The sequence below is a fragment of the Ammospiza caudacuta genome, chromosome 7 (genome assembly GCF_027887145.1).
Source record: "Ammospiza caudacuta isolate bAmmCau1 chromosome 7, bAmmCau1.pri, whole genome shotgun sequence".
In the NCBI taxonomy this organism is placed as follows: Eukaryota; Metazoa; Chordata; class Aves; order Passeriformes; family Passerellidae; genus Ammospiza; species Ammospiza caudacuta.
Window position 1 is genome coordinate 21980113 of NC_080599.1, and position 21043 is coordinate 22001155.

The 21043-nt window shown below is 54.6% G+C and overlaps 1 protein-coding gene across 1 annotated transcript in view; it reads left to right on the plus strand.

The window, feature by feature from the left end:
• The first annotated feature begins 6074 nt into the window (after positions 1-6074).
• The window catches only part of ASTN1 (astrotactin 1), a 52590-nt gene continuing 37621 nt past the window's right edge, over positions 6075-21043 (plus strand). Inside the window, exon 1 of the mRNA XM_058808178.1 lies at positions 6075-6357. Within this exon, the coding sequence (XP_058664161.1) occupies positions 6075-6357 (283 nt within the window). The remainder of the gene's footprint in view (positions 6358-21043) is intronic.

The following is a 21043-nucleotide window of genomic DNA, read 5'->3' on the forward strand; positions in this document are numbered from 1 at the left end:
TGAGGCTGATGCATGGCCCACACTCTCACATGAGCTACATCTTACAAAGAGCTTGTGGCAATTTCTAGAGTCACTCCCCACCCGGGGGATGGCAGTGGGATCACTTCTGCAGTGGTGTCCTCATCCAAAATGGCTTGAGAGGCTGAAGGAAGGATGGGGTGCTCAGGTGAGCTGCAAAAGCCTCCCTCTGCTGCCCTTGGAGCTGACAGTGACAGCAGCAACACCCTCAGCACAACATCAGAGTTATGCCAGGGTCCCACTCCCCTCCATGCCCACGGCATCTCCAGAGCCACGTGCTCCACCACTCATCAGGCCAAGCTCGATAATTAAGATGTTAGCTAATTGTTAGGGACATTAACATTGATTTGTGCCCTTTCATGCTGCAGGAGCAGATCTGCAGATACAGCAACTGGGAAGCATGCACTGGGGAGGGGGGCAGTGGTATTTGCCAGGTGCTGTTGGGAAGCGCAGGAAGGTTCCAGATGGACCCTGGAACCACCTCTATGCACGCTGAGCTGAAGCCCAGAGCCACAGCAAACCCCAGTGCCCATGGCAGGTACACAACACCATCGGTGGCAGGGCTGTGGGATGGGCCCAGTCACAGGGAATGGTCCCTGGGCACAGTGGGAGCCCAGGTGCATCTGTGCAGGAGCGATGGGGAGGGGTCTGCAGCTCCCTGGGGACGCCTTTCAGTGGGAACGAACATCAACCCAGTGACTGAGTCACCTTCTCATTAAACATGGAAAAGCTTTATCAAATTAAGGCCACTTAAAAGAGCCTGGGCAAAGGCTAAGTGCAGTTTAGCGTCTGAAGTGGATTGACTCAGCTGAGCCGTGTCTATCTGTGCATGCACGCAGCCGCCCAGGCCACCTCTCGATGTTGCACACCTCGGGACAGACAATCCCAAAGGGATCAGTTTTAGCAGGATGCTCCCATTGCTCCGGGGCCACCAGGCTCACCTGGGGCTGCGTGGAGCCTGTGTCCCCTACTGCCAGCCCTGCCCACACTGTTTCCTCTGCCCCGGCTCGGCTGTGGCTCGGGAGGAGCTGCATGGCCGGGCTGGTTCCCGCACGCTGCCAAGGAAGCTCCAGGGCCCCGCTGATCAGCCGGGGTAATTAAGAGAGCGAGGCAGGCACCGCCGGAGCGACAGCAGCGCCGTAATCGCCGGCAAAGCGGGCACGGCGGGGCGCTGGCAGCCACCTGGCAGCCGGCCCCGGTGACACAGCTCCGGGCGTGGGGACAGACAGACGGACACCTCGGAGCCGCGGCTGGGAGCGGGTTCTCCTGCTGGCCACCCTCTGCAGCCCCATCAGTCACTACAGCCGAGGCACCCCAAGCCACTGCCCTCCTCCTCCTCTCAGCTCATGAGACCCGTTAGAAAACCTCTAAGGACTCAGCGACTTGGGTTCCTTTTATTAGCTTTTCTTCACATCCTCAAGAGCGAGACACTCGAAGATGAGAGTAAAGGAAAATAGCAGAAAATCCCAGGACTCAGGGAGCCGAGGATTTGCATAAGACATCAAATGAGTTGAAGTCTGGGCCGCTGTCAGGGGAGATGGCAGCTGCGTGCACAGTCGCACCAGTGCCATGTGTTCTGCCCTCTGGCTTTGCACACCCGAGACTTTCACACCTACAGGCAAAAAGCCTCTTAAATAAAGCAAATAAACGTGCAAAATAGAATTTCCCCCCAGCACAGTGACGGCAGCAGCAGCTCTGGCTTCCCCACCTTGCGTTCGGCTCTCAGACCAAAGAATCCCTGCAGATGGATCTCTGGGACCAGGGAAGAGCAGCCCTGCACACGAGGGGATGGGGAAAAAGAGCAACCCTGTGCACAAGGAGCCAGGGAAAGGGAGCAGCCCTGCCACCTCCTCCCCAGGGAGGATGGCTCTTTCATCCTAACAGATCCTGCAAGCCCAGCACCATCCTCATGCAGGAGGCAGCGCAAGGCGAGGAACGCTGCTTCCCTTCCCTGCCTTCACACGAGTGACAAGTGTCACGGACGGGCAGTGATGCACAAGTGTAGCTCAGCGTTAGCAGACCATAATAAATAAGGTGGTGGGTGGCTGGTGCTGGGCATAGAGAGGGAGCGCTCCTCTGGGGTGTCAGAGTGGGGCCACCTCCCCTGGACACCCAGCTCTCCAAACTGTCACTGCACGACCACCACAGACAGCTCCGCTTCGGAAAAAGTGCAGGGGCCTCCGGGGCTGGCAGGGACCCTCCTGGCTGCCGACAGAGAGGGGACACTGACATCTGCCGGCGGGTTCCACCCGGCCCCGAGCGCCCGGGCTCGGAGTGCCCGGGACCAGAGCCGGGACACTCCGGGAGCCGCCACGGCCGCCCCAGGGCAGCCACACGCGGGTCCCTGGGGAGGGACCGGCAGCGCTGCGCCCGGAGATGATGCGATCCAGCGCTTTAAAAACACCGAGTTTTGTTTCCTACTGGAAAGATGAGTGTTGAGGGAAGGGAGCCTGGCAGCGGGGAGCCCCCGGGTACCGGAGCTGTGCCGGGCAGGCGAGCAAACACCTCCCGACGGCTCACGCACCCACTGCTCCACCCGATGCTCCGGGCGGCGGAGCGGGGCCCTGCGGTGCGGGGAACGGGCGATCCCCTCACGGAACTGATCCCCCCACAGGCTACTGATGAGCGGGGCCCATCGGAGAAATGCGCGTTTTAACATTTGCGGGGGCATCTCTCCGGTCCCTGCGGGCGCGGGGTGCCTCACACGGGCATTCCACACCGAGCAGCGCACTCAGCACACAGCAGCAAGTCCCAGCATCCCGGGCAGACCGTTTGTCCCTGTAGCCCGCCGGCTCCCGGTCCCACCGTGCCGGTGGCAGCCGCCCCTCACCTGTGGGGCCCGCGCCGGGGCGGCTCCGCCCGGGCAGGACTCGGTGCCTTTCCCGACACCCGAGCTCGCCGGGGAGGCTGCGAAGCGAGCCCGGAGAGGGGACACAACTTGACCAAGGTCACCGAGCGAGCCGCCGTCGGTACCCGGGATCTCCGCCCTTGCGGGGCCGCCGCTCGGCCCGCAGCGCTCCCTCCCCACTCCACCACCGGCGGGACCCCCGCGCCGCCTCAAACCCCGTCCCCAACTCCTCCCCGCGACCCCGCGGACTCACCCCAGGCTCCAAATCAGCGCCGGCGGGGCACCGGCCGCCTCTCCTTGGCGTCCCGCTCCGATCGGCTCAGGCTCAGCGGCCCCGGGCGCTGCCCCGCCGCCGCCTCCGGGCCGCGCCATGTGCAGGCGGCCGGGCGGGCCCCGGCGGCGCCGCCACCATCCCGGGCTCCCTCAGCCGCGGCCGCCGGGTCCGCGCGCTCCGCGGGGCCGCCGTGCTGCGCCGATAATATATGCAGCGCCCGCAGCCAATCACAGGCTCCGCCGGTGGCCCCGCGCGTCCCCATTGGGTGAGCGGGATGGGGAGGGGCGGGGCGTGGTGCGGGGGTCCCGCTCCCGCCTCCCGACCCGGGGTGAGCGAGCCCCGGGATGTGCGGGATGGGGAACGGGAGAGACCATGGAGAGCCCCGGGATGTGCGGGATGGGGAATGGGAGAGACCACGGAGAGCCCCGGGATGTGCGGGATGGGGAATGGGAGAGACCCTGAGAGCACCCCGGGATGTGCGGGATGGGGAATGGGAGAGACCCTGAGAGCACCCCGGGATGTGCGGGATGGGGAACGGGAGAGACCACGGAGAGCCCCGGGATGTGCGGGATGGGGAACGGGAGAGACCACGGAGAGCCCCGGGATGTGCGGGATGGGGAATGGGAGAGACCATGGAGAGCCCCGGGATGTGCGGGATGGGGAACGGGAGAGACCCTGAGAGCATCCGGGATGTGCGGGATCGGGAATGGGGTGGCTGGAAGGGACCCTGGAGATCATCCCATTCCCATCATGGGCAGGGACATCTTCCTCTAGACCAGGTTGCTCCAAGCCCCGCCAGCCTGGTGTGGAACACCTGCAGGGATCCACATTCCCAGGTTCTCCCTCCTGTGCTGGTCATTCCCGGTGAGCAGCAGGAGGATGCTGTCAGTGACACCAGATTTAGTGTTCTCGGATGGTTTTTTATATGTGTTCCATTTATCTCTCTGTGTTCTTCACACCTCCCACCAAACCCCTTCCTTGCTCCTCCTCATGCCTCGTTACACATTCCAGGGGCACCACTCCTGGGGGTGCATCCCTTCTCCAAACCTTGAAAGAAGCTTGTTGGAGACACCCTCTAAAAAATGCAAATCTTTATTTAAATTATTTTTCAGAATGGAAAAGCTCCTTTTATAATGAGTTTGTGGCCCATGGTGAAAGAAGAGCAGTGAAAGGGCCTTGTGGAAGTCATCCAGAAGGATTTCCCTGTGCTCCCCAAAAGGAGCACAAAAGGAGGGCCATATCCTACAAAACACTGCTGCTCATTTTTCCTTATTTGTTCCTGATTGTCCTTTCCCAGTTTTCCCCATTTTGGTTTTTTGCTTGTGGTTTTTTTTTTTTTTTCTTTTTTTCCTGATTTTTCCTTTTTTCTCCTGATCCTGAGCCCATTGCTGCTGGAGGGAGACAGCACTGCTGAAGCACCCACCACTACATCCCCACTGGTTTAGTTCAGTGTTTCTCTCTGGTCGTTGAAAATGGATAATTTCTGCTCAGCATAGTTCTTCCTGCTTAAAGAGTCATGGAAGTTAAAAATAAAGGGGGTTAAAAAGGACAGATGGGCCTGGGGTAAAGCACCCACTGCTTGGGGTGTGGGGGCACAGTGCTGTCCCCTCTCAATGCCAACTCTGGGACAGGCTAAGCTTCATACATGAAGGAGGAGGAATTCAGGGAAACCATAACAAGAAGAGGTGGAGAGCTCTGCAAAACAAAAATTTTTTAAAAAATCACAAATATCTGCAGTGTGTGGGTTATCTGCAGTGTGTGGGTTTTGTTTGGAGGTGTGAGGTGGGATGGGACACTGTCCCCATGAGGAGATGGTGTGGGAGCTCTGTGATGCCTCCACACCCTGTTCCAGAGCTGTCTGCCATCAGGAGAGCCCCGTTGGGAAAACCACACCAGCAGAACACAGCCAGGCATTCCTGCTGGGATGAGGACTGGGCGTTGCCCCCACTGTGGAAGAAGAGAACATTTTCCATCAGAAGATTTGGGGACCACGGGTGTCTGGAGGAAGGTGAGGCTGTCAGACGAGCTGTCAGCGCTGCTTTGTGCTCACCTAAAGAGGGTGAAAATAAAAAGCATGCAAATACAGGAAAAAGATCCAAATCCAGTGGGTTTGCGGTTGCCCTTACATTCTATATGTATATACATATACATGTACATGTACATATACATATACATATACACACACATGTACACATAGAGACAATGATATATAAATGATATCTCTTTCATTTGGGCTTGAGGGATTTGGAGGTCTGTGACTTCTTCTGGGGCTTCAGGCTCCATTTCTCCTGGGATTTATTTTGGAGGCCCGTGACTTCTGGTATTTTGGAGGTCAGTGGCTTCTTCTGGGGCTTTGGGTTCCATGATACCTCATGGTGCTTTGGAAACCTGGGATTTCTGAAGGCTGGGATTTTGGAGGTGTGGGGTTTTGGAGGTGAGGGATTTTGGAGGTGTGGGGTTTTGGAGGTGTGGGGTTTTGGAGGTGTGGGATATTGGAGGTGTGGGATATTGGAGGTGTGGGATTTCGGAGGTGTGGGATTTTGGAGGTGTCGGGTTTTGGAGGTGTGGGGTTTTGGAGGTGTGGGATTTCAGAGGTGTGGGGTTTTGGAGGTGTGGGATATTGGAGGTGTGGGATATCGGAGGTGTGGGGTTTTGGATTTCTGCATACACCCAGCGCAGCGAGGGCGGTACCCGCGTGCCGGTGCAGCGGGAGGCCGGGCAGCCCCGCATCCGTCCCGCACCGCATCGCTCCGCGGTCCTCCCGCTCTCCCGGGGGATGGGGAGGAAGGCGGGCGAGGATGCGGAAGGGAGAGGCGGGGGCCCGGAGCCGCGGAGCCGTGCCGAGCCGCGCCGCACGGGGAGGCGCCGGTGCGCCGTGCCCGCCCCTCGCCGCCGCCTCCCGCCCGGCGCCGGGAGCGCGGCCGGGGCTCCAAGATGGCTTTGGCCGGGCTGTGCTCGCTGCTGGCCGGCTGCTGCCTGGCCGCGGGCAGCGGCCCCGCCGAGGCGGCGGCGGAGGCGGCGGCCAAGGAGCTGGAGTGCAAGCTGAAGAGCATCACGGTGTCGGCGCTGCCCTTCCTGCGGGAGAACGACCTCAGCATCATGCACGGCCCCTCGGCCGCCGAGCCCAAGCTGCTCTTCTCGGTGCGCAACGATTTCCCCGGAGAGATGGTGGTGGTGGATGACCTGGAGAACACGGAGCTGCCGTACTTCGTGCTGGGTGAGCCTGCGGCAGCGCGGCGGGGCCCCGAGCATCCCCGAGCATCCCCGGCCGTGCCCGGGCTCCTCCCTGCCGCACCGCACACCCTGCGGCGGCTCGGCCCGGGGCCGGTGCACCCCGCTGCAGCCGCTCGGCCAGCCCCGGTGCCGGTGCACCCCGGTGCAGCATCACGGCCGGGATGCTGCAGGCTCGGTGCTGCCCAGGTTGTCACCCACGGGGCTCGTCCCCGGCTCGATCGATGGCCACCGGCGGCTGTGCTGGCATGGGGCCCGCAGTCTGGGAGTGAGGGTTGTGCTTTGTCTGCCCCTGAGCAGAGTCACCTTCCCTGCAGCCCGATGGAAAAATACTCTGCTGCTCAGTGTATCCCACCCTGCCCTGTGTGTGCTGCCTCCGGTGCTTCTGCCCCCAGGTTTAGGCTCTGGCCTGTTCATATGCTCTGGAGGGTTCCCACCTGCTCTTCATCCACTGGGTGAGGCTTATCTGCTCTTATCTCATGGGCTCCTAAAGCCCAAAAAAAGCCAAACAATTTGCTCCTTTGTTTATGCAGAGAGAGGCCTCCACCCCTTCCTTGTGTGCAGGGACCTGTTTCCCTCCTCACCACCTGAAACAAGCCCCTGAGATGTTTCATTTCTGGTGACATTGGTGCAGAACATCAGTTCCTTGCCCACACTTAACATGCTAACCTTGGCGTTGCCACCATCACTTTCCTAGCAGCCCCACAGTGGCTGTGTCACCTCCTGCAAGCCTTGTCCATCTGTTGCTTCTCCAGCTGCACCTTGGGTGTCCCGTGTAGTTTTTAGAACACCACCCTTGTTTGGAAGCTGGCCCAAAAATGAGGTCCTGGTGTGTTGCTTGATGTGACATTGCCCCGCTGTACCACCTTTGTGTACAGTGGTGACCCCAGACTGGGTTTTTTTCCCAGCAACTCATCACTCCCATGGTTTATGGACCCCTCCATGTGCTGAGACCCCCAGTCCTGGTTTCTGGGTGGGCTTGGGGCAGCACTGCTGCTGTGTGGGCTCCCCCTTCTCCCAGGAGAAAGGCAGGGACAGCCGTGGGGCTGCTGGTGCCTGGGCAGGCTGTGTGGGCACAGCCAGGGCTGTTCTGCCGGGTGCAGGGGCTGTGTGGCAGGGACAGGGGGCTGTGCTGTCCCCTGTATCCCAGCCCAGGCCCTGGGATGCTGCGGGATGCTGCAGCGGGCCCCAGAGCGTTGCTGTGGCAACAAGCAGCAGCGCTGCTGCGGATGCAGGGAGACACGGCCGCCGGCTCCAAAGGCCACCTTGGTGCCACAAAGGCCACCTGAGCGCTCGTCCCCTGCCCCCTCAGACCCCATCCTGTGCAGCCAGACCCCCGTGGGCCCCGGGAGCTCGATGCTGCCAGCAGGGAGCACCTGGTGGGGATCAGGAAGAGGGTCCTGGGCATGACCCCAGCCCCCTCTGCACTGAGGATGCCTGGCAGGGTTTGTTTTGCATCCTTCTGATCTCTGCTGCCAGACAAATACAAGGATGACAAGCCCTGTGCCAGTGCAGCCTGGTGTCCTGGTGCTGCCCAGGCTCTCTGGGGCATTGCTGCTTGGGACATTGATCCCCCAAAAACATCACTGTGCATGGTGCTGTGCCAGCCCCCAGCATGCAGGGGTTTGGGCTGGGGAGACACAGGGGTGATCCCAGCTCAGGTCTTCCTGCCTGGAATGATGAGACTGGGACTGGGCTGGCAAGAGAGGGGACTGGGACTGGGACTGGGGCTGGGACTGGGCTGGCACCTTGTGGGACCCCTGTTTGCCAGGGCTTTGGCTTGGTGACTTCTGGGAAATGCCATGTTACCTCTCCCTGTGAGACAAGGGCTTGCCTTGAAGCTGGCATGGCCACTTTGCCATCTGTGGGTGTCACTGTTTTGTGCTGCTTTACTGTGTGGGGTTGTTGTTTTTATTATTGTTGTTGTTATTATTGTTATTATTATTGTTATTACTAATATTAGCCTGGACACTGCTTTTGCATGGCAGAAGCTCTGAAATGCACAGAAGGCTTACAAGACCCAGGCTTGGCAACTCAGAGGCTGCAACCTCTGGATTTGGAGGTTCCCCAGCCCAAAAAACTCAAGAGCATCAGTGCTGTCACTGCACACTCTGCACACTTGCTGGGGACATGGCTGTGTCAGGTTGATGCCTGGTGCTGGTGTGAGTGGCTGTTTGTGCTTTCACAAGCCCTTGTGTGCAGGGACTGGAGGGTTTGAGCATCTTCCCAGAACTGGGGCTTCACACAGTGCTTCTTGCACCATCCCTGGCCGAAACCAGACCCGTTAATTGCACCCACCTCGCTGAGTTTGAATGTGCAATAAATAAAGTCTTGGACTGGGGGATGATCCCCACACGCTCCTGAGCCTGGGCTGGGTCAGTGTCTGATCCAGGGGCAGCTGGTGCTTCTGCTCTGGTGGTTCCAGATCTCAGATTTGTGCCCAGGGCAGGGGTTCCCAAGGGAAGGTGAGCTGCCACCCTGGCTGACAGGCTTGGAGCAGAGCCAGGTGCTGCCCCTGGTCAGAAAGGGCCTGGCTTTGGGCTGGAAGCACCTTTGTCTCTGCCATGTGGGCTCTGGATCAGCTCCCTTTGGTGGAGGGCCTCTCCATGCCTCAGTTTCCCCTCAAAGAAGGTGTGAGCATGCAGGAAGGTGGCTACAGTGGGGGATGAGTGAGGGGAGCAGCTGGGAAAGGGTCTGAATCAGCCCAAGGATGGTGGGGTATCATCCACTTCCAGTCCTGGTGTCCCCCTCAAATTCCTCCTAAATAATTCAGGGGCTTTTGGGCTTGGCTGGTTTTCAGGGACACTGCCATGTGTGGTTCCCCTGCCTTGGTGACACAGCGGCCAAACCAGGCCTCCCACTGATGGATTCATGGACTTTTCTCCCAGCTAAAGATGTGCTGGGATCTCTGGAGAGCCACGTGTGGTGCTTGCTAGAGCTGAAGTGCTGGGGGGAGCTGAACTGGGCATGCCAAAAATGGCTGTGACTCCTGACCCCTGATAACCCTGGTGACACAAATTAATGATGAGCTTTATATTTACCTTTACACAGGAGGCTTGCTGCCTGCTTTCCATGCACCTTTTTGGGTCTCATCCTCCCTGCTGTGTCCATCCCCCTGCCTGAGACAGCTGTGAGTGCTTTGGTGCTCAGATCTCCCAAACTTGGGGGCCTGCTGTCTGCTCCTCTGTTCCTCCAGAAGCAGATGGGCTGTCTGTGGGGTTGTGACTTCTGTGAGGTGCTTGGACAAGGCTTTCCCCTGCTTTGCATCTCTTTTTGCTGATGAGTGGAGCGAGTTTTATTTGCGCACGTGCTGCCTCACTGCCTGAGAGCTCAGGGCTCTCACCAATAAACCCCACACTGGCTTGCATGTTTATCCCCAAAGGGACTCCAACTCCATCTCCCCATTTTACTGTAGGGTTCTCTCCCAGCTGCTGAGATTTTGCGAAGTGCTGAGGGTGTGGGAGCTGGGCTGAGGCTGCTTGCCCGCATTTAAAATCACCTGCTTTCACCCTGCCTTCATCCTGCTTTCAATCAAGCCAACCTTCATTTGGAATGGCTGCCTTTCATCTCATTTTGTGTTTGTTGCATTAGTTGTATTTTTTTCCTGAAGGGAGGAAGCATTTTGCTGGTTGGTGGCCATTAAGAAATGCTAATTTGCAGCTCAATATTCCCTGTCCCCTCTCCCTCACTGCTTGGCTCGGCAGCATCCAGCCACATTTGAGATGTCATTAATTGGATTCACACTCCTGCAGGCTGCTAATTTTTTCGGGCCCCATCCTTTGCAGGTTATAAAGTGGCAGGAGGGGTATTTATGAGTATCCTGGCTTCCCTCAGCCCCTTGGGGTCGACGGAGATTTGTGATGCAATTAAAAACCACGCCAAAGAAAGAGGCTTTGACTCCTTTGCCTTCTCTGTAATGCAATAAATGTTTGAAAAGTAAAGTCTTGAAATACCTTTTTGAATGTAAAATCTACTTGAGAAATGAGAAAGCAGAGCTGACAGGTTGAACTCGTGCTTTCTGGGTGCCAGATATTTCAGGATCTTGAAATGCTGGATGGTTTTCGCATGCTGGGTTTTTCCCCCCTGAGTGTGGAGGAGCTGGAGGAGCTGCTTCTGCCTCTGCAGGTTTCCAGCCCAGCTGGTGTGCTCTGAATTAGGGCAGTGCAGCCCCTCACCTCCCCACTTCCCACTCCCCGCTGCCCTCCCGGGAGCCTCAGCCAGCAGAGGATGGGAGACGGTTCTTAACTTCAATGACTTTAATAGATTATCATAAACTCCAGCCTTAATACAAGCTGTCATGATTTCAAATTATCTTACTTTTAAATTAAATAGATTCCTTTTTAAATACAAAATCAATTCTAATTTTTTAGAGGGGTGAGATTTTTCAAAGGCACCGATGAGCTGGGCATATTTAACCGCTCTTGAATATCTCCCCGAAATATCTAATCAATTTTTTTTTTTTTGTTAAATCCTAGCTAAGCTCTTGGCTCTACTGCTGGAGGCTCTGGCCCTGACTTCCCTGGGTTAATAACAGGATTTGGGGGGGTTGCAGGGATGTGAGACAGATCAGGGAGGGAGCTGGCTGCTGCTAAAGGGGGTGACGGCCACTGGAGCGCGCGCCCGCCCTGGCTCTGGCCAGATGTGACACCTGCCAGCTCTCATCCTCGTCCCTCACACCTCCCTGCTGCTGTGACTGCTGCACATTGTGCCCTCCCACTCTGCTCCTAAAAGGCCCTGGGGCTGCAGGGTTGTGTTATCCCATACTCTTTTCCAGTTCCATGGCAAGTGAGAAGAGCATCCCATTGAGTTTTGCTCCTCTCACCTGCATCTGGATGCCCAAAGCTGTTGGCACACAGGGCAGCTCTTTGGTGCCAACTGGGAAGTAATTCCTGGGGTGTTGTGGTGCCATTCCCTGGCTGAACTCAATTCCCAGGGGCATCACCCCCTTCCCATCATATGCCACCATCTCATGAGAGCAGAGCATGGCAGAGTGCTGCAGCAGGGCTGGCTCCACCATGGGGCCCACAGAATGAACCCTGCACCTGGGAATGGGTGTTATGGTGAAATAATGAAGCAAATATTAAGAAATTCTTAAGCACCTAGAGAATAACCAAGTTAAATGATACCAGGGGAGCTCAATTGCCTTGCTTAGATTGATTGAATTACTAAATGAGCCTGACTAATGGAATGGAGTGGATATATCGGACTTTTACTCAAGATCCTGCAATAATTTCTCTAATAAGATTGTGAGCCATTAATTGGACTTGGCTTTGATCCTGGGCACTGTTTCATGCTCTGAAACCCGCGGGTGTGATCTGTGCTCTGCCAGGCCCAGCCAGGGGACAGCTGCTGTCATTTCTGCTGCCTGGCTTGGGGACTCGCCTCAGGAGGTGCCAGCAGCTGTGGTGGGGAAGGGAGCCCCAAACACCCCATCTCAGCTGCCCTCTGCCCCTCAGCAACACCATCCTGGCAGCGGGGTGCACTGAATTCCTTCCAGCTGAGCTGGCTGGGGTCTGAACCCCTGTTTCCATGAGTTTGGGATGGATGCTGGGGGTGTGTGCCTGCTGAAAATGCAGGAGTGCCACATTCTTGCTGCCTCCTCATGGAGTAGGTGCTGCTGCTGGTGGAACATTGTTGTGGCACCCAGAGTGCTGCTGGGTGTCTGCTCTGCTGTGGGAGATGTTTGTCCCCAAGGCTTGGGGGCTTCCAGAGCTTCCAGCAAAGCACAGAGGGATCTATGAAGGGGGTACATCCTCCCCTGGCCCTGCCCTGGAGCACCTGGTGGGGCAGGACATGCTTGTCTAATAGCAATAGCTAATAGCTCGTCTAATAATTGGGTGAAAATAATAATATTAAAAATAATAATATTTTATTCATCAACAATAATTGGCTGCTGGTGGGACCCCATTCCAGCCCCTCCTCTTGGCCATGCAGTGTAACCACATCCCTTTTCCTGGGATCCAGAGCCTGGAGTGATGTGAGGTGCTCAGAGCCCCTGGAGCTCCAGGGACATGCCTGGTAATATTCCCTCTCCAGGCATGGAGCCAGCACCAACCTCAGCTGTGAGTGGGGGCAGCCCTTAAAACCTCGTGGCAGGGTGGAAAACACTGCAGGGAAGCTGACAGCATGCCAGGGAGCAGCAGGGAGTGCCCATGGCCAGACTGGGGGTGATGGGGCTCAGGAGGAAGCACAGTGTGCACGTCCCCATCCTCACAGACACCTTGTCCCCATGCTGTGCCCAGTGCAGACCTGCTCTCTTGCTGGGCACGGCTGTTTCAGTGCCACAGGGGATATACAGGGCCTCTTGTATGTTTTTTTCTTCCTTAACCAAGGGAAGAAAAAGGAAGAAATAAGGATTTGGTCTCTGGGAACCCGTTGCCACAGCAACCGTGCATCCAGCTGGCTGCAGCGGGGCTGGGAGGGGATCTCACTGACCCAGAAAGCAGGGGGGGAGTGGGATGTGGGGCTGCCTGGCCTTTCCAGGGGGGTGGCAGGCTCTGGCAGGGAATCAGCACTCAGCCAGGGGGGCTGCAGGGCTCCTGGCCCCCTGTTTTGGCTCCCTTCCTGAATGTCTCAACCCCATCCAGGCAGGGATGCTCAGGCTTGGTCCTGTTCCTGCCTGAGACCTGGCCCTGTTTTGGGGCTGGGCTGCCCATGTGGGCACTCCTCAAAGCCCCACAGAGATTTCTGATGGGTTTTACAGCCCTGGAATTGGCTGTGGTTCCACTGCTGGAAAGCACCTTGGGCAACCACACTGATGCCACTGCCTCAGCTCTGCCCTCCTCTCCATGTGCCAGGGGCATTTGCTCCTGGGCTGCATCCCATACCCCATATTTATTTTATTTTATTTTATTTTATTTTATTTTATTTTATTTTATTTTATTTTATTTTATTTTATTTTTTTACTTTTTATTTTATTTTATTTTTTACTATTTTATTTTATTTTGTTTTCTATTTTATTATATTTTATTTACTATTTTATTTACTATTTTATTTTATTGTTTTACTATTTTATTTTATTTTATTTTATTTTACTTTATTTATTTTACTTTATTTTACTTTATTTATTTTATTTTACTTTATTTTACTTTATGCTCTTCCATGCTATTCCATTTTGTTTCATTCCATTTAATTTTATATCCTATTATGTTTTATTTTTTTCACGGTCATTTAGCCAGCTAAACAGAGACTGAAATCATCTCTCTTGGAGCCTTGCTGCAGAGCAAGTCCTTCAAATGAAGGAATTTTTGCCTGGTGGGATTAAGGCAGTGCCTGGATGATGACAGCTCTGTCATTTAAGACTGGTTGTCCTTTTTGGTTCCAAATTGCTGGGCTCTGGCATCTCTGCAGCTGTGCCTGGTGGCTCACCCCAAACAGCAGCTGGGGGATTTGTCTGGATAAGGGAAGGTTTTGCATTGCCAGGTTCTGGCTGTCCCACTTCAGCTTTTTGCTGAGAAATCACCCAGAGGAGGTCACACCCTGTGCTGGTGTTTCTGCTCCTGCTTTCCTGCCCTGCAGCAGGATCACCCATCCTTGGCATGGATGCTGAGCTGGTGCTGGCTCCTGCTGTGGGTTGGTTAAGCTGAGCCCACACCTGGCTTTGCTGAGCCTGTTCCCTCCATGGCTCCTGCTGCAGAGCCTGAGATCCACGGAGCTGAGCAGGGACTTTTCTAATCATTTATAATCAAAGGGAAGTAAGGGATCCTTGAGGCACCCTCTGGCTGGTGGTGGCTCATGGGTCACAGAGGTTTGGGGTCTGCAGCCCTGATGTGAGAGGGGACAGAGCCCCTTTTGTGGCCAGCTCTGAGGCCTCTCAGTAATGAGGATGACTAACGAGCACAGCAGAGCAAGCAGCTGGGGGATGCACAGAGCTGGCTCTGCTCCTGCAGGGAGCTGATCCTGCTCCAAACCAACCTGGAGGAGGAGGGAAACTGGAGAATCCCAGAAATGTAGAGTGGTGTGGGTTGGAAGGGACCTTAATGCTCATCTCCTTCCACCCTGTGCCATGGGCAGGGACACCTTCCACTAGCCCAGGGTGCTCCAAGCCCTGTCCAGCCTGGCCTTGGGCACTGCCAGGGATCCAGGGGCAGCCACAGCTTCTCTGGGCACCCTGTGCCAGGGCCTGCCCACCCTCACAGGAAACAATTCCTTCCTAAGAATGAAGGGATGGAGATGGATGAAGGGCAGAGAAGGTGGCAGAGGGTGCCAGTGCTCCCAGCTGGACATGCCCCATCTGCCTGGCCCAGTGAGGGCTGCATTGCCTTGTGAGTGCTTCCCAAATCAGTGTTCCAAGGAAAACCACAGCCTTTGGGATGGAGGCCTGCCTGATGTGTACAGGCAGGGTGCTGACCTTGTATTTTGGGAGAGGCACCTCCTTTTCCTCCTTTTCCTGCAGCCCTGCCCTGCTCCTCTGCCCTGTCCCCGTCACAACACAGTGCCTGCCAGCCTGGGAAGGGAAGGCAGATATCAGCAACCCCGAAATATCCCCAGGACAGGCTCCTCTGTGATGGGAGACAGTTGCCATGGAAACCTCCTTCAAATAAAAAAAAAAAAAAAGGAAAAAACCCCGAAATTTAAAGCAGCCCTTGTAGCTCAGAGGAACTGTAGACCTTATTATGGGTTTTGGCAACCCCCCTTTTTCTTTTATTTGTTCCAGCTAAAAGCTCCAGGAGACAAGGCAATTAATTTGGCATCCCAAGGGGAGTGAGAGAGCGAGGGTACCGTGCTGGGGGCAGTTTCCCTGGCTGGCAGGCACCAGGAGCTTCCTGTGCCCCCAAACACCCTCCTCCCATGGGGCTGCTCCAGCACAGGGCAAGGAGCAGGGCTGGAAGGATGGGAAGGCCCTTTCTAGGCCCATGCATGGAGTGTGTGGGAGGGGATGGGTGATGGAGGGCTCAGGGCACTGCAGGAGGGTGAGGATGCAGAAGAAGGCTCCTGTGGGGTCAGGCTGGCTTTGCTAGGGAAGGGGGATGCTTGGCAGGGGAGACATCCCACTCCCAAATTTCCCTGCCAGGCCCTGCTGTGCAGCAGTGGCTGCAGGGGCTGCAAATTGCTGCTGTGCTCTCGGCCCATTTGCTGCCCTAATGATGTCCCCAGTGTCTGCAGCCTCTGGGAAATCTGCTGTTTGCACTGAGGAGAGGCTGCTGTGCCTGCCACTGCCCTGGGCTGGCCCCAGGCTCCCCCAGACTCTGCTCCCCCAGTGTGGCTGCTCTGCCACCCCAGTGCTGCCCCTCCCAGCCCTGCCTGAACTGCTGAGCCAGAAATAGCTGGGCTCTGTGTTTTTTGCCTCACTAGGAGAGCTCTGGAGAGGAGCAGGGAGGGGATTTGAGAGCTGTCATGCTGCTGTGGAGTTGCTTGGCTTTCCTGCAAGCCAGGGGTTTGTCTTTGCAGGCATGGCATGTCTGGGGGAATTCTAAATGTCTGCAAGGATCTCACCCCAGCCCAAGCCAAGGTGCAGCTTCAGTGGCCTGAGATGTGTGTCCAAGCACCTGCAAGAAACATCCTTCCAGGGAAAGAGGAAACCAGTTTTATTCGTTTTTCAGCAGGAGCTGCTCTCTCCTGGGTGTGCCACAGTGGTGGTGTGTCACAGACATCTTTTCATGAAAAGCCTTTCCTCAGGATTTTTCCTCCTGAGAAGCTGACAGGCCTCAGGAACAAAATGTAAACAATGGTTATCTGCTGCTGTGGAATGCAACAGGTGCATCTGTGATTGGTCCATGTTGGATGTTTGTAATTAATGGCCAATCACAGTCAGCTGGCTCGGACTCTGTCTGAGACACAAACCTTTGTTATAATTTTCTTTCCTATTCTATTCTTAGCTAGCCTTCTGAGGACTTCCTTTCTTCTATTCTTTTAGTATAGTTTTAATGTAATATATATAATAAAATAATAAATCAAGTCTTCTGAAACATGGAGTCAGATCCTCATCTCTTCCCTCAACCTGAGACCCCTGTGAACACCATCACAGTGGTGTGCTCAAACTCAGTGGGCAGGAGAAATAACTCATGGATGGTGGGAGGGGAGTCAGCCTTGGGCTTGGGCTGGCTTCCACAGCTCTTATTGCCATGTTTCTGCCTTTTTGTGCTTGCAGAGTGAGGCACATGTCTGGCTAACCCTGGAGGAGTGAGCCCCAGCCCCAGTATGCCCCCACAGACCATCCATGCTGGGGCACAAACTGGAGAAAGGGGTGTGCTTGTCCTGCAGGAGCTGGGGCTGGTGGGGGATGTGGAGATGCCTGGGAAATGTTGGGGTGGGTCTGACCTCCTTATAATACAGCTCAGGGCTGGGTCTTCCCCCCTTTCACATGCTGGGGATGGAGGGCAGTGTGGATGTGAAACCACTATTCCAACAATAGAGAAGTACCAGGGTAATGGAGGAGGGCAGGTGTCGCTCTGATTTTAAAGGTTTTTTAAGCCTTCTGATGTTTACATTTTTGTAGCAAACTTTCTTATATACTTTATGTAAATAACTTACTGTTTTGCATTCTTTTATAGAGAAAGAAAAAACTGATAGCCTGTTGGTTTGTTTAGTGTCATTGGAGAGGTGGCACTGTCACCCTCCACTGTCACTTTTCGGAAATCTGTAAATGTTAGAGTCGGAAAAATGAAAGCTCTCTTTTTTGCCTTAAAAAATCCGATGTCTGTGTCTTTCTGGTTTGTGTCCTAGAGTGACAGGCAGGAAAGGAAGGACCATGAGGAGGGAATGCCAGGAGATAGCAAGGAACTGCAGGAGCCACACAGCAGCCCAGGGGCATTAGGAGCAGTGGGTGTGAGCCTCAGCATCTCTGGTGGATTCTTGAAGCTGTGGCACACAGAGCCTGGTGAAGAGACCTTTGGAGTGAATCCCAGCAGGAATTAATGGCTGGTTTCACCCCAGGTGGCAGCATCCAGGTCCTGGGAGTAGCACTGCCAGAGACATGGCTGTGCAGTCAGCGGGTTTGTGGCCAAGAAAGGGAGGAGGAAACAGCAGGAGGAAGAGGCAGGCTGAGCCCTGGGCTCAGCAGCAGCCAGAGATGGCAGGGTTAAGGCAAAGCTGTGGCTGCAAATGCAGGAGTTTGCACTCACTGGTGCTCAGAGTCCAGCAGGGCTCTTTGCTCTTGAGATACTGAAAATGCAGCTGACTCCCCATCTGGATTTGGTTTTGTTTGCTAAAATGAGCTCCTGCTTCTCTGGTGCAGGAGCGAGGGACAGCAGCCCCTGGCTTAGAAGCTCCCTGGTCATGACCATGGTTATTCACTATTTCTCATTTTGCAAGGATTTACACCTGTAAAAACCAACAAAAGGTTCTTTTTCATACACCATAAAGTATGAAAAAGTGCTGTCCTGGCTAGGGCAGCTCTTCTGTGCTTGGCTGGGCTGAAGCACCCTGACCCCATCCCCTTTGTTCTGCCCACCTCCAATTTCAGCACTGGACCAAAAGCATGAAATAGATTTTCCTTCTTTTTTTTTTTTTTTTTTCTCCCCATGTAAATGCAAGGGAACTTTCTGCCTGTGGTTGTGACATTGGGATTCCCCAATGCCAAGGCTGTGAGCCCTGCCTGGAAAGACAGAAAGACAGGCAGGTGAATACAGGCAGGGCAGTGTGAGGGCACCAGAGCTGATGGGTGCTGAAACCCAAGAGCAGAGTTACATAATTGGGACTGCAATGCAGAAACTCTTCCTTAATTTTTAATTATCCAGTTGCAGCACGTTTGTGGAGCTCAGCTTGGGATGCCAAATCATCCTGTGCACATGGGAAGGGCCTTTTGGGAGCCCAGAACATTCCTCTGGTGCCGTGGAGGATTCCAGACCCTGGCAGGGGGCTCAGAGACCTTGGCACAGAGTCAGAAACACCTATACCTTCGATTTTAGCCCTTGGAAAAAACAATTACCAACTTTGTGTGAGGATTCACAAGCCACAAAAGTCTTAAGTAGAATGATAGCTTGTTACAAGATAGAAAAGTAGAATTTTGGGGTTTTTAGAATGAGGGTTTGGGGTCCCAAGATGGAGGGATTTGTGTGTGCCTTGTCCTTCTTCTTTCTTCTTCTTGTCCTCCATCTTCTGCTGGAATGGCGACACTTTTGGATTGGTTTAGGGTACAGACAGACTGTCTAACATAGGTGATAGGTATTGGAAATTATTGTAAATAATGTACACATAGTTTTTAGTAAAAAAAGATAACACAGCCCCAAGGATGGTCAGTGTGCCTCAACCCGACCTGCTGGACAGATCTCAGCAGGTCAGAGAAAGAATGTCATAGATAAGAGAAAATAAACAACCTTGAGAAGCAGAACAGAAGAATCCTGACTCCTTCTTTGGCTGGGAAAAGAGACTCTCTGACACATCTTGGGGTCAGCATGACCACAGAGACCCCGAGAGGCCTTGGCTGGTGAAGGTGACAGGAAACCCTTCCCTGGTGTTCCTGTGGCACGGCAGGGAGAAGGGAATCCCCATGGCACCGAGGTGGCAGGATCTCTGCACCCACCCTGGGGCAGGGGAGAAGGTTGGTGTGCAGGTCTGCAAAGGCCTTTGAGGTGTCTCTGGTTCAGTGTTGGAGAAGTGGAAGGGAAAATGGTCATTTTGTATCCAGATCTCCCATAGAGCCCGCCCTTCCTTCCTTCCTTCCTTCCTTCCTTCCTTCCTTCCTTCCTTCCTTCCTTCCTTCCTTCCTTCCTTCCTTCCTTCCTTCCTTCCTTCCTTCCTTCCTTCCTTCCTTCCTTCCTTCCTTCCTTCCTTCCTTCCTTCCTTCCTTCCTTCCTTCCTTCCTTCCTTCCTTCCTTCCTTCCTTCCTTCCTTCCTCCCTCCCTCCCTCCCTCCCTCCCTCCCTCCCTCCCTCCCTCTTTCTGCTGGGAAGCCCCATTTCTTCCCCTCCCTGTTTCTCCTCCTCTTTCAAATTCCCACTCTGCACTTTCCATCCTTCCTACAAAGGCAGCTGCCTCGGAGCAGCTTAGGCTTCAAAGTTCCCAAAATAACAAAGGTTAAAAGAAATTATTAAAAAAAAAAAAAGAATCATTGCTAAAAGATCAAGTCAGTGCCCCACTTGCACCTGGGCTCAGAGCTTCAAAGCAGCTGCAAAGAGCCCCCCATGATCTCCATGGTCAGGCTTCCCAATGCCTGTGGTCCTGCCTGCACAGGAGCTTTTGTAGTAGCCAGGATGGGGCTGCAGGTAGCTGGAAGGGGTGGAGGGTCCTGCAGCTTCTGCTGCCTGTGGGGGCAATCTGGGGAAGCCTCTTGTGGAGGAGGAGGAGGAGGCTGTGGTGATGGGCAGAGCCATGTGGGTGAGGTGGGTGCCCCTGTCTCCTGGCCAGGCAGGGGGGCCAGCAGCTCCTCTGTGCCTCTGCTGGCTCCTCTGATTTATACAGATCATCAATATGACAATTATATACACCTGCAAATTTAATTACCTCCATTTTCAGAGGCAGCCACAGATTTATGCCTCTGTTCAGTTCCTGTAAATCTCAAGGAAGCTTGACTAGACCCAAAAGTCTTCCCATTGATTGCTGTGCACTGCTGGGCTCTGGCCATCCTGACAAGCTCTTCTTTCAGGAGTGATAAATTTGAGATGCACGGTTAACTTTTCCCCCTTCTATATCTTTCTTCCTTTATATTTTTTTCCTTTTCTATTCTGCCTTTCTCATCTTTCAAAGCCTCCCCACAAACCTGAAAATGGAGCTTGAAATCATGTAAGAGCTCCTAAACACAGAGTTTATGATGTTAGGCTGCAGCTGGCAGCAGCCTGTGCCTGCCTTCTCCATCCCTTTCTCTGAGACCAGCATTGTTCCCTCCAGGAGGATCACTCTTGGAAAAGCTCTTGGCCTAGCTGTGCCCAGGAGAGCAGACAAGGTTGTTTTGGTCCTGTTTGGGCCATCTCATGCCTCAGAAAACCAACAGGTCGTGGCTCTCCCCCTCGGGGGAGATGAGGAACAAGTGGCTGTGCTTGTTCCCTGTGCTGAGCACAGAAATGCCAAAACAACATCTCATTTTCCTGCCCTCTGAGCCTGGGCACAACGAGCACTCACACAGAGGAGTGTGTAGGAGTGAGCTGGAGTTCACCCTTGATGTGCAGCCCATGTCACCCCTGTGGAGCATTCCCCTGCTGTCCCAGCACCAGTGCCTGCCCTCCCCTGCAGGATTTGCTCTGATGTTTTCCTGAGTGCCTATTGGCACATTACCTTCCCTGCCAGCCCCTGATGGATATAAACAGTCCTTTGCCTCCCTGTGGGAATTGCTGGCTGGCTTGTAAAGCTGAAGGGAATCTTGGCAAGTTGTCTTGGGGCTGTAGGGTCTGACAGCACGGAGGGCTGGGATTTGGGAAGGGAGATTTTCTGGCTGGGTGTTAAAAGGATCACCTCTGTCACTAGGAGGGAGCTGCCCTGGGGTACCCCCTCCTCCCCTGGGGGAGCAGAGGGTCTCAACCATTCCCAAAGGGACTCATGGATGTGGGATGCATCCTTGAATGCTGGCCTGGGTAGCACAAACCTGGATTTGCAGTCACCCTGGAACCCCAGGAGACTGGGCAGTGTAGTGCGCTTTTGTCCCTTGGAATCTGCAGCCAGCATTGATAATTGAAAATTGAAATCGATAATTTATCAACTGATAATTTATCAATTGATAATTTATAAAGTGAAATTGAAAAAAAAATTAGTTAAAACTGCAGGATATCTATATTTGGTCCTTTCCCTGCTGCCCAGGGA